General features: G+C 40.8%; 1 protein-coding gene across 4 annotated transcripts in view; it reads left to right on the top strand.

Moving 5' to 3' along the window:
* Window positions 1-13,040, top strand: part of pigk (phosphatidylinositol glycan anchor biosynthesis, class K) — a 79,853-nt gene continuing 66,813 nt past the window's right edge. For 3 of the 4 annotated variants that reach the window (XM_061693517.1, XM_061693516.1, XM_061693515.1), the window contains exons 1-9: window positions 1-226; window positions 485-538; window positions 621-712; window positions 1,595-1,730; window positions 2,102-2,213; window positions 2,545-2,641; window positions 4,652-4,769; window positions 4,879-4,989; window positions 6,353-6,525. In XM_061693517.1, the coding sequence (XP_061549501.1) occupies window positions 161-226; window positions 485-538; window positions 621-712; window positions 1,595-1,730; window positions 2,102-2,213; window positions 2,545-2,641; window positions 4,652-4,769; window positions 4,879-4,989; window positions 6,353-6,525 (959 nt within the window). In that variant the 5' untranslated portion in view covers window positions 1-160. The remainder of the gene's footprint in view (window positions 227-484; window positions 539-620; window positions 713-1,594; window positions 1,731-2,101; window positions 2,214-2,544; window positions 2,642-4,651; window positions 4,770-4,878; window positions 4,990-6,352; window positions 6,526-13,040) is intronic. The other variant, XM_061693514.1, reaches the window with a different exon arrangement.

Here is a 13,040-nt window from a genome sequence, read left to right as displayed (position 1 = left end):
CAGTCATGATATTGAACTAAAATGATTTGTTTTATGACATAAATTACGTGACAGTCATCGTTACAAGCTCTTATTTTGACACGTACTAACCGGAAGTACTCATTTAACTTAGCCGGGGTATTTTTTTTTCCGCGTCTCTTCCTGGTGTCACTACCACACAATGAAAATTCCCACTCTCACAATCTTATTGAGCAGCCTTTTCTCAGCAGACGGCATTCATGTCCAGGTAAGCCTTGATTATTTTACGGTTTTACGCGGGTGGGCGACGCATTTCACCGGTTCGCTTCCCGTGCCTTTATGCTTGTTGTCATGTTCCTGCTAGCTTGCCGTGCTCTCATGTTATGGTCCTATATATATATATATATATATATATATATATATATATATATATTTATATATATTATAATTTTTTTAACTAACACCTATTTTTTTTTTTTTTTTAAACAAACAAACGCGTTTGTCTTTTCTCACCCTATTAAACCAGGACACTGCCGGGCAGTTCTTCAGCAGCGGTCACACCAACAACTGGGTGGTTCTGGTCAGTGATGCAACGTCCCTTTAAAGTCACGAGTTGCTATTCTGTCGTCTTTATCACGCTTCAACCTGTGTGCTGTTAACAGGTGTGCACGTCCAGGTTCTGGTTTAACTACCGTCATGTGGCCAACACTCTATCCGTGTACAGGAGTGTCAAGCGTCTCGGCATCCCCGATAGGTGAATATCATAGATATGAATAGTAGATACACCGCTTAGATAGAATACATGCCAACGTCGCGGCCATGTTGGGGAGGTCAACTGTGATCGTCAAAGGCATTTCCCAGATGGACGTTTCTCTTTCTCTACTTTTTTTTGGGTCAATGCCAAAGCGTGGAAAAAAAAACCCAAATTATTTTCACCTGTGAAAACATACAGTTTGCTTGTCGTACGCCGTTGTGCGCAGCACAATGTACCAGCATCCTTGGGCGTTAGGTTTTCTTGTCGTCCACACACATGAAATGTGCTGAAGACTTTGACCCTTGTAGCTCAGAGTCGCCCAAGACACAAAGCTCAAAAGGGGGATGTGACAGGTCGTGCCATATTGGAAAGTATTTTTCACGTTCCCCAAATTCCCACTTTTTTCAGCATTTCACATTTTCCATAACAAACTAATGGCGACATTTTACAAATTTACCTAATACTTCCACATTTCCGACCAAACCATTCCAACATCAATCTTCCGCTCATCAGTACATCGAAGTACCTATTTTTCACATTCCCCAGTTTTCCAAATTTTTCAGTATTTATTTTCCTTGGCAACATACAATCATACATGCATACATATAGCATACATGCTGTTCCATGTTAGGCTTTAAGCAATTATAATTAGAAACAGTATGTAAATACAGGGCAAGATGTAAAATCCTCATCGATCGCACTGCAATTCTCATTATATTGGTACTATAATTCATTATTTTTACATTTTCCAATTCTTACGTTCGCTTTCCTACATTTCAGTTAATTCTATAACATTTGAGCTCCTTATTGGAGCATTCACATACAATTGCTACGGACATTCTATTCTCTAGTTAATTTTCAAACTTTTTCCTGGTCTACTAGCCACATTGTGTTGATGCTGGCAGACGACATGGCTTGCAGCCACAGGAACCCGAAGCCGGCCACCGTGTTCAGCCACAAGAACATGGAGCTGAACGTGTATGGCGACGACGTGGAGGTGGACTACCGAGGTTACGAGGTCTGTTCAGCAAGATCCAAAGTCAAGCCACCTTTGCATCTTAAATTCCTTTAACCTTTAATTCCTGGCCCTCGTATTGTGCAGTTTGAGAGTAGGAATGTTACCCTCGAGCTAGGAATTTTTTAAAGAACCTTTGAGTGTCTGGACGGTTGGCAATCACTGTAAGAAACGCACCATGCTAAATTTTAACAATAGTTCAATCCAAACACAACAGGCCTCCCGAAAATGCCTAACTGCGTAAAATTACTTTGGTTGAAATGTGGTTCCTCCCCTACACCCAAAAAAATGCATTTCCCAGTTTTTTGACCTTGTTTTAAAAGAGTCGCCATCCAGCAGGGTAGTCTGTATAATTTTGCTGTCTTCACGTTCAGGTGACTGTGGAGAATTACCTGCGAGTTCTGACAGGGAGGCTTCCCCCTAGCACGCCGCGCTCCAAACGTCTTCTGTCTGATGACCGAAGCAACATCCTCATTTACCTGACAGGTCAGTATTAAAGCACACATCCACCGTTGCATTTCTGTCTTGTTGTATATTGGAGGCTGGTTAACGTCCAAGTTGCTTGAAAGTAAAATGTCAAACTGTCACAAATTCTTATTAACTGTCCAAGCACTGTTTTAAGTAAAATTTCATCATTTTTGTCCTACCTGTTAAAGATGCCTAACGGAAGTGGAACACGAAAGTCTTACAGAATGATTATCAGTTAGTGACATTTTATAGATATTGGTGGAATTAATATATTGTGTTTTACCCATGTATCCCTGTATTAGTTACAAGATGAACAGATTGCTTTTAAAATGTGTGTTTGTTTTACAAGGCCATGGTGGCAATGGCTTCCTGAAGTTCCAGGACTCTGAGGAGATCAGCAATGTGGAGCTGGCAGATGCCTTTGAACAGATGTGGCAAAAAAGGAGGTAAATAAATATCCTTGTACTTGTAAAAGCAATGTGAGCAATCACGAAGAAATCAAACATACATTCAAATGTGCACAATATTGTGAAGCAATTGCATCATACTGGAACTGTAATTGTCGCTAAAGATGCTGCATAAGGTCACATATCATTAATGCTGTGCAGGGAACATGTTTACAACATGTGGCCAGTCTCCACATGCCTCGCTAGGTGTTTCTGTTTTGGTTAGCAAATGCAGGTCAAATGCAGTTGGGTGCATGTAAAGTATAGTGTCTTTGAACTGAAACCATTATACAATTCCAATGAAGTTGGGACGTTGTGTTAAACATGAATAAAAACAGAATACAATGATTTGGAAATCATGTTCAACCTGTATTTAATTGAATACACTACAAAGACAAGATATTTAATGTTCAAACTGATACACTTTATTGTTTTTAGCAAATAATCATTAACTTCGAATTTTATGGCTGGAACACGTTCCAAAAAAGCTGGGACAGGTTACATCACCTGGGACAGGTTACATCACCTTTTCTTTTAACAACATTCAATAAACGTTTGGGAACTGAGGACACTAATTGTCGAAGCTTTGTATGTGGAATTCTTTCCCATTCTTGCTTGATGTACAGCTTCAGCTGTTCAACAGTCCGGGGTCCCCATTGTCGTATTTTACGCTTCATAATGCGCCACACATTTTCAATGGTGGACAGGTCTGGACTGCAGACAGGCCAGTCTAGTACCCGCACTCATTTACTACACTTTTCCTCTTTGCATCAGTCCATCTTAGATGAGCTCGGGGCCAGAGAAGCTGGCAGCGTTTCTGGGTGTTGTTGATAAATGGCTCTTGCTTTGTATAGTAGAGTTTCAAGTTGAATTTACGGATGTAGCACCAAACTGTCTTTACTGACATTGGTTTTCTGAAGTGTTCCTGAGCCCATGTGGTGATATCCTTTACACCTTGATGTCGGTTTTTGATGCAGTGCCGCCTGAGGGATCGAAGGTCACGGGCATTCAATGTTGGTTTTCGGTCTTGCCGCTTACATGCACTGATTTCTCCAGATTCTCTGAACCTTTTGATGATATTATGGACCGTAGATGATGATAATCCATAAATTCCTTGCTATTGTACATTGAGGAACATTGTCCTTAAACTGTTGGACTATTTTCTCACGCACTTGTTCACAAAGAGGTGAACCTCGCCCCATCTTTGCTTGTGACTGACTGAGTAATTCAGGGAAGCTCCTTTTAGACCCAATCATGGCACCCACCTGCTACCAATTAGCCTGTTCACCTGTGGGATGTTCCAAACAGGTGTTTGATGAGCGTTCCTCAACTTTCTCAGTCTTTTTTGCCACCTGTCCCAGCTTTTTTGGAACGTGTTGCAGCCATAAAATTCTAAGTTAATGATTATTTGCTGAAAACATCTAATGTTCAAACTGATAAACTTTATTATCTTATATTTGTAGTGTATTCAATTAAATATAGGTTGAACATGATATGCAAATCATTGTATTCTCTTTTTATTTATATTTAACACAACGTCCCAACTTCATTGGAATTGGGGTTGTACTTACTAGCAAAGCCGTACCGATACCGACGCCAGTATCAGTTTTAATGCCGATACTGTACGTCTGTACTCGTTTTGGAAAGTGTACAATTGCAAGACGTAACGGCATTATCAAATGTTGGTACTCTGTATAAGAGAGTACTCAAATGTAAGTACTCGTACGTGTTTACAACTTGCTACCACTATTTACTTGACTGCAGAAAGGGAGAGGCATCTATTGAGTGCAAAATTAAACTACTATAAGTCTCCCAAAAAAACAAGGCAGTCCGGGCAGAACTAATAAGTCTCATACCTTGCCGCAACATAAATACACATGGACGAACGCAATATTTTTCATAGTTGCCATAGCAACAGCTCAAGGAAAGATGATTTCAGTTGTGTGTGCATGACAGGTTTTCTCCAACTGGATGACTTCTTTTTTTGACGGGGTGTACGTGTGATGGCAGGTACAACGAGCTGCTTTTCATCATCGACACCTGTCAGGGAGCTTCCATGTACGAAAGGTTCTACTCTCCAAACATCATAGCTATAGCCAGCAGTCAAGTCGGAGAGGACTCCTTGTCGGTTGGTTACCTGCTTGCATGAATAGTTACACTTTAACCATTTGCATTATTATCCGCTTTATTGCAAAAATATGAAGATTGGCCATGAGTTAATTTGTGCTTCATTGCAGCACCAACCAGATTCGGCCATCGGTGTCCATTTGATGGACCGTTTCACCTTCTACCTGCTGGGATTTCTGGAAGACATCCACCCCGCCAGCAAAACTAACATGAACGACATGGTGAGCTCATTTCGCTGCTTCTTCTACACCATTCTCACCCAGCGTGCATTTCCGAACCTCACTTTGTGCACCGAGAACAGAAAAGGGCCTTAAAAACACTGGAAGCATAGAGTCTCGATAAGATGAAGAATTAAAATCATTGCCAGAAAAGGTGCGACAATTTAAGTATACCATTGACGGCCGTTTCAACAGTCCATTTAAATTTTTTGTACAAAATCCCTTTGCACACAATCCCTTTCACACTGCCTTTACCCAAAGTTGGCACATCAGAGGTGAGGTAGGTAGGCACAGGAAGCGGGACAATCCCGGGTCTGTAGTGCGCATGCACACAACGGATGCAGTCTCATGTGTTCCGATACAGCGGTGCCTTGAGATACGAGTGACCTGACTTGCCGTTTTTTCAAGATACAAGCTGTTGTTCGCATTATTTTTATTTAATACACTATGTGTATTTAAAACAACCACATAGCGTTGCCTCTGCTTAGCTTAACGCTCACAAACTTACAGCGGTGTGTCCGCTGTATGCGCCACACGCATGGGTCCACAACACTATTTGACGAGTGTAATTCGGTGGCTTGGTGATGAAGTGCTGCATTTAAAAGTAAAAATGCCATTAGTGCTTGCTTTTTTTTTGGGGCTCCCGCTCCTGTACAAGCGAACAGCATCGTCACATTGGCCCCTCAGTAGAGGGAGTGGGGTGAACAGTGACTCATTTCATGTCATGAGAAAGGACAGACGGAGTTCTGCAAAACCTAAAAAGAAAATGGCGAAGAGCATACTATTATTATTCTCGATTCTGGGTCTATTTTAATGAAAGCATGTCAAGACATTATTAAGACACCTGGGAACTGTTTTAATTAGTGACAAAAACAGTGTCTCAAATATTTGGTGGCTTCGAAGGCTTTCAGGGACTAACTTCCTTTTTTTTTTCTTTTCTTGTTAAAATCTCTTTGGTCTTAAAATAACCACGTGAAAGTCACACATAGGACTGGCTGGCTGGACATGAAATGGAATTTATGATGCATGTTCAGGGGTGTTGACCTTTGACATGATGGTGACAATGTTGGCTTCATGCTGACTCATCTGACTCATGGCGGTAGCTCGGCATCACCCCCATAATACCCTCCCCTTCCCCAACTCCAGCAAAGCTCTAACAGCCTCAGGAAATAGTCTAAAACATCCATTCGTCACCTCTCACTAATTACTTCCCCCTTTTGTTCTGGGCCTTTTTGGGATCAATGTGACCGATTTGTCAGACGTGCGGCAATGCATTTTGGGTCGCAAGTCCTCTGACAATTCTGTGTTTGGCTGACAGCTGAATAAGAACATGACAGAGTAGTGAATAACTAATGATGTCTCACAGTTCAAAGTATGCCCCAAGAGCCAGTGCGTGTCCACTGTGGGCCACCGTACCGACCTGTTCCTGCGAGACCCGGGAAGCGTTCTCATCACCGACTTCTTCGGTAGCGTCCGCAAGGTGGAGATCACCATGGAAACCATCAACTTGACCGAGCCTATAACATTGGTGGAAGACAAGTAAGCCAAACACACTTTTCTGGTTCCTTTCAACTATTGAAAAAATAACAAATAAATAGTTGCCTCCCTCAAATGGACAACTCCCCTTTCCCATCAGGAAAAATAGTGTTAGAGCTATTAATGAATCAGTGGTGATTTTAATTAACTCACGAGTCAACTTGAGAAAAAAAAAAAAAAGACAATTCGGCGAGGGATCCTAGTTAAAAGTAAACCATTTTAAACTAACCCCTTACCCCTTGTCAAAACGCGCCAGCCAAAATATATCTTTTTGGTATTGTGCCAAAATCTGCGACCCCCCAAAAAACTGTGTCCAGAACGTAGCCAGGGGGCAGAAGATAGGATTTTTCATTTTTTGGAGATTGACGTTTTTATTTGTACAAAGGAGTAACGATTCTGATTCGCTAGTCATTTGTTACTGTCAATGCAAATAGCGAATGGGGATTTAGAGGATGGGTCCGAGCCGTACGAAGTGGTCGCGAGTCAATTGCAGGACACGTATAGACAAATATTCACATTCAAACTCATGGGCAATTTAGAGTCTGAGGACAAAGTGGAGCACCTAAGAAAAACCTGCGCAAGTGTGGGGACAACATGCAAACTTCACATAGGACAGACCGAACCCAGAATCTCAGGGGTAAATATATTGCGTTATTTAGCACATCCGTCTATCCACAAACACAGAACAAAGTTTGTATTCATGTAGTTTTTATGGATTAATTTAAAATGAGCGGCACGGTGGCCGACTGGTTAGAGCGTCAGCCTCACAGTTCTGAGGACCCGGGTTCAATCCCTGTTCCCGCCTGTGTGGAGTTTGCATGTTCTCCCCGTGCCTGCGTGGGTTTTCTCCGGGCACTCCGGTTTCCTCCCACATCCCAAAAACATGCATTAATTGGAGACTCTAAATTCCCCGTAGGCATGACTGAGAGTGCGAATGGTTGTTTGTTTCTATGTGCCCTGCGATTGGTATTATTTACTATTATTTACTTGAGTGTCCCTTACTATTTAAGGGACACTCAAGGGTCCTCGAAGTACGCTTAATTTAGTGTGGATATAAAAAGTTTACACACCCGTTTAAATGACAGAGACCAAGCTAGATCATTTTAAAACCTTTTCAAACTGTTAGTGTGAGCTAAAACCTGTCAAAACCTTTTTTTTCTCCCTTTTCCCTAAAAGATAGTCGAAGGAGGAGGAAGTATGAACGGTTTGAAATAGCAGTTTGTGTTAGCACAAAACTTTCACGCTTCTACTTGAAAGTTTAAAAAAAAAAAAAAAAAAAAAAAAAAAAAATGTCAGGAAAAACAACTTCATTTGGGGTTAATCAGAGACCCTCTTGTGGTGGCAGGTGGGTACTGACTCCCATTTACTATGATTTTGCCATTGGTTAATTCTGAACAAAACCACAGCCCAGCTATAAAAATCTTTATTATTTTTTTTTTCAAGAGGAGAAGTAGTAAAAATAACCAACTGAGACTTGTGCAACCACAATATTTTGGTTTATTTCTACCTTCCATGTTGAAAAGATTTTGGTGGAAAAAGTTTTGAAATGATTTTTCTTGCTCTAAAAAAAAATTTACATCACAAAAACCTGGCATTTGAACAGGGGTGCGCAGACTTATTATATCTACTGTTGTTTTTCTTTATACACAACGAGAGCTCGCTGGATTCACTTTTGAGCACCATTCTGCGGAATGTGCACCCAAGTTGCACACAAATTGCAGGGTGTAATCACCAGCACTCCCACTAGATGGATGTAGAGACTCTTCAACCTCCCTCTCATAGTTCCTCTGAAGCTTGGGTTTTTAACATCTTAACCGATGTTGATTGAGTGGCACCACACATAACGAGAGAGAAAAAAAATCGCCATGTGTTTTTTTATGCTCTTATCTTGTGTAGTGTACTCCAGATCACCAACAAAGCTCACCGCACACACACAACGACTTCACCACAGACAATCGTAAGCCTTCTCCTCCCAAACCAGATTTTTGTCATAGTACCAAGCCTGACCTGTGAGGGGCAGCATACTGCAAGAAAATACAAAAGGCATTGTACTTGAAGAAATAAAATAAAGCAGACGGTAACTACATTGCGCTTGCAAACTCTTCTCCCTGTCGTTTTTTGGGTGAATGACTGGTGAAGCACATTACACAAACACTCAACACATCCACTTGCTCCTGTATTTGCGTCTGACAGCAGTGCAAACCTTCTAGTTGACTATTGTTCCATTTCAGGTGACAATCCCAGAGTCCAAGGATTAGCCTAACTCATTAGTTAGTACTTAGTCAGGAGACATATTAAAGGTTGAACATTTACTATCTTCATTTATGTTATTCGAGCAGAGGGAAAGGAGAGCCACATTTGGCGATGCGCTTTTCATCTGTCTGAACGCAATGACCACACTCAGCCAGGAGCAGCTGTCGGCCACAGCTCACACCCCGGCATTCACTCGCCGACGGGACATGCCACCCTACCAGGCCAACCTCTCAAAGTCCCATAAATTACAATAGTTACAGTTTCGATACTTTTTATGCTTGTGATTTTTGTGTATGTTTACAAGGTTTAAATTGTGTGTTTTTAGGGTGTAGGAGGCGTAAAACTATATGCAGTGGAACCTCGATATAACAGTCAGTCGTCTGATATAGCTGATTGGTCGTTACATTGAAGCACTTTAAATAAAATAAAATAATAAATAAAAAATTTACGCCAGATGCACCCTTATTACTGTACAGTACAAAATTGTTTTGTAGTTTTTTTTTTTAGTGTGCAAAGGTATTGTAAATAAATAATAATATAATATGTAAATAATTGTAAATAAATATAAAGAAGCTTGAAAATGTTTGAAAGTTTCACATTTTATCCGAACTTACCACACCGGTGTGCTTGGTCATGGTGACATTGTTGACATGCATTACATCATAGACGAGTCACTTTCATGAGCTACGAGGAATTAAGTGTGCTTCGTAGTTCCAAGTCTGTTGTCAAAGGTGGACGGCTTGACAAAAAAATAGCATGCTCCAGACTCCAGAGACTTGATTTGTATTCCTCATTTAACACTGCTGCCATGTCTCTCTCTCTCTCTCTCACACATTCTCTCTATGCACTCTTGTAGCGCACAATAGAAAATAGATAGACCCATGATACATGGGTGCCACGTCAATGCCCCACATTCGACATGGCCGCTATGTCAGTGCGGGAGAGTACGTCTTGTAGTGTTTGATCAATACATTTTTTTGTGTGTAACATTCAAATTAGTTTCTGCACTAGATTACGTCTGTAGTCTTTTTAATTAAAAAGCCAAACAATAGACGCTAATTAGTTTAGTCACAATTTTTGATTGCGCCCCTGCACTCACCACGCTGTGCACCTTTTATTTAGGCTCTGTAAGTTGTTGGGGATATTTTTAGATGTATCACTAATGAGAAACTAATCTGCATATTCAAGTAATAATGAATGTAACGTTGGCAGCGACACACGTGCTTCCCTAATGATGCTACCTTCCCTTGGGAAATATAGTTTTTTTTTATGGGGGGGCCAAAAAAAAAAAAAGACTTAAATAGGTCAATTTATTCGCTACCACCGCTGTACCAGAACCTCCAATCTTCTGTAAAAAAATTAAAAATAAATAAACCTCCTTCACTGCTGGAGCGACACTGGGGAAGCCAGATAACATAAATGAAAATGGTGAGCTCCATGTGTTGCCATAGAGATGGTGTACCCTCTCCCCTGCACAATGCACACACAGCCCGTTTAGCATTAGTACAAGCCAATTAAATGGTATTTCATGTTTGATTTTTTTTTTTTTTTTTTTTTTTTCACGTGCGCACCCCCTGGTGCGCACAACAGTTTGGGAATACCTGATTTAAACCAGTGGTAGTGTGCGTAAGTAAATCCAGGTGAAGTACAGTAAATGGTCTGTCACGTTTAATCTTATTTTATCTTGCGCAACCCCTCTAGGGCACACACCTCAATTTGCCAATCCATGATTTAAACCAATGGGTTGAAGTCAGTCCAGGCCAATTAAATGGTATGTGAAATTAAATATTCTTTTAATGTTGCGCACCCCCTGAAGGGCGTACCACAGTTTGGGAATTGTGCATGTGATTTAAACCAACGAAGGTGGGTGGGCGAGTGTTTAATCATTTAATTTGATCTCGCAGATCCTTAAGAGGATGCAGCATTATCTTATAATGTGGGAGTACGCAGTCAGTTCAGGCCAATTAAACTATATCGTCACCATCTGGCGGAATCTGTATCTACAGAATCACTACTTTTCAGCACGTCAGACTTTATATGTATGTGTGTGTTAGTTTTAACACTTTTTAAAGACGTAAAGGGTTGCTCGATTAAGTTGGCCTGTCTATGATGTCATCGCCTTATGCCGGCAGACAACAAAACTTAACATGACGGATGGCGATGAGAAGCCAGCGAGCTGGAAATGATCAAGCCTTTGCCCATTGCAAAGACGGAAATGTTCTCTTGCTCGCTGTTTTGCTAACCACTTGTGAAGGCGCCATGGCATCACTGTCGTCCAGCCACGTCTTGACTTGGTCCTGCCACTCAAGATAAAAAAACGTTTTCGCCGCACAATCATGCCTCAAAGATTACAACGGTATAGTGTTTGTGTAGGGAACATGACTTTCAGAACAGCAGCAGAGCAAAGTATTGTCACGTAATACTCAATAGCATGCTTCAGGCTACATGTCAACACAAACCTAAAACATCTTAACCTCCACTACTGATTGGAAAAACTGTACCCTTAATTCTCCCTTGCTAAACGGTGCTTGTGAATTCCTGTCCCACCAGAACGAGTTTTTAGTACCACGTTCACCACTGCTCATTTAACTTGCAGCGATGTTGGCTGCGCTTAATTTCTGATATTCATATTGTATTTGTATTATTTTGTTGAAAATTCCCCAGCCGAAGTATCAGGTAAACCTATTTTTAATTCAACCTGAAGAAATGTTTGATGCACTCTATTCAAACAAAGTGTGAATGTATTTGCCAGTTATTTTTGTTCACTTGTTTATTATATCCATAATTAATATTTACCTGATTCCCTTACAAGGAACAACGGGAATCTAGGAAATTTCACTTGCACTGTCCAGTGTCCAGATATTTATTTCACAGTCAGTGGTTTTGAATTTTTGTCTAAAAATTTACTGAATCGATTACAAGCCACTGAATCGTTTTGGATCGTATTGTTCTAATATTTAAACCTTTGGAGTGTGGAGGGGGGAGTTAGTGGCCAATTAAAATGTATGCACCGTTTAATATTTTTATTTTATCTCGCGCAACCGCTGGTGGGCGCACCACGGTATGTGAATCCCTGCCATAGAGCACAATGAGTCATGTCAACAGGCTGTTATAAAAGATAGTACTGCATTAATCGTCACTTTGTGCCACTCACTTTCCCCTTCTCCTATCTCATTGCAGCCCTCTCCAAGCACCCATTTTGCCTCGCAACAAGCTGCTCTTCCATTAAGTGAATTGCACTTGATTGAGAGGACGTTTTAAGGAGTATTCAGTCTCCTCTTCATTATACATGGAGCCTAACAATGTAATGACATTTAGTCATCATCTGGTGACCAAAACACAGTCGAACGACGGTCACGCCGTAATAATGACCGCCGAGTTCCTTTTCAGAGTGAGCCATTCGCGAAATGATTCATTTGATTTGTGACCCAGTCAGACAAAGTTTCTTAGTGGAGCTTCTATTAAAGGAGAATTAGTTTAAGCTGAAGATGGCAACTGCAGACAGCAAGGCTACCACTCTTTGAGAGGTACACGCCATAAAGTGGAAAGTGCTCTCCAATGAATTACCTCATATAGTGTAGTGGCCCAGGGTGTCTGTTTGTCTCGCTCTCTCTCGCTCTCTCTCTCTCGCTCTCTTGCTCTCTTTGTCTCACTGTGAAGTGTCTTTTGGTGTCCTCATCAGAAAATATTTTTAAAAAAAAGGCAGAATAATGAAATTCTGAGGTCTCATTATAAGTTGTAAAACATTTGCACTTGCACACATACCAGTACAATCCAAGGTCTCAAAATGTATTTCCTTCATTTTGTACCTTTTTTTAAAATAAATTATTGGATGTAGGTGATTTTGGCATGTCCCACACACTGCTCCGCTTACTACAGTGTGTGTAATAACATGGGTCATTGATACTTCTACTTGTAGTTGGTCTTCAAATCCATTTTCTACTGTTTCATGCATATTATTGTTGTTATCATTTATTATTATTATTATAGCATAGGTCAACATGAGTCTGACATAGTTTAAGTTTGCCATCTACTGTAAAATGGAGGCGTCTATTTTGTTTAAGTGGATGACGCATCCCAATTCATTGGGGTACGGTATCTATTAGAGTGCATTTTGCCGAAATATATTAAGATTTTGTTCCGTTCTCGTGGAAGAGGAGCTTATTAGAGCCCAGAGGCGGTTATATGATTTGTGTGGGGAGAAGGTTATATTTGTCTGGGAAAACCTTGAATTTTCCTCTGTTGTCTTTTAAGTTGAGCCCAGC

This window comes from Phycodurus eques, chromosome 13 (genome assembly GCF_024500275.1).
Source record: "Phycodurus eques isolate BA_2022a chromosome 13, UOR_Pequ_1.1, whole genome shotgun sequence".
NCBI classification, from domain to species: Eukaryota; Metazoa; Chordata; class Actinopteri; order Syngnathiformes; family Syngnathidae; genus Phycodurus; species Phycodurus eques.
The sequence above is the reverse complement of the archived record's forward strand: the minus strand, read 5'-3'. Positions and strand labels throughout refer to the sequence as shown.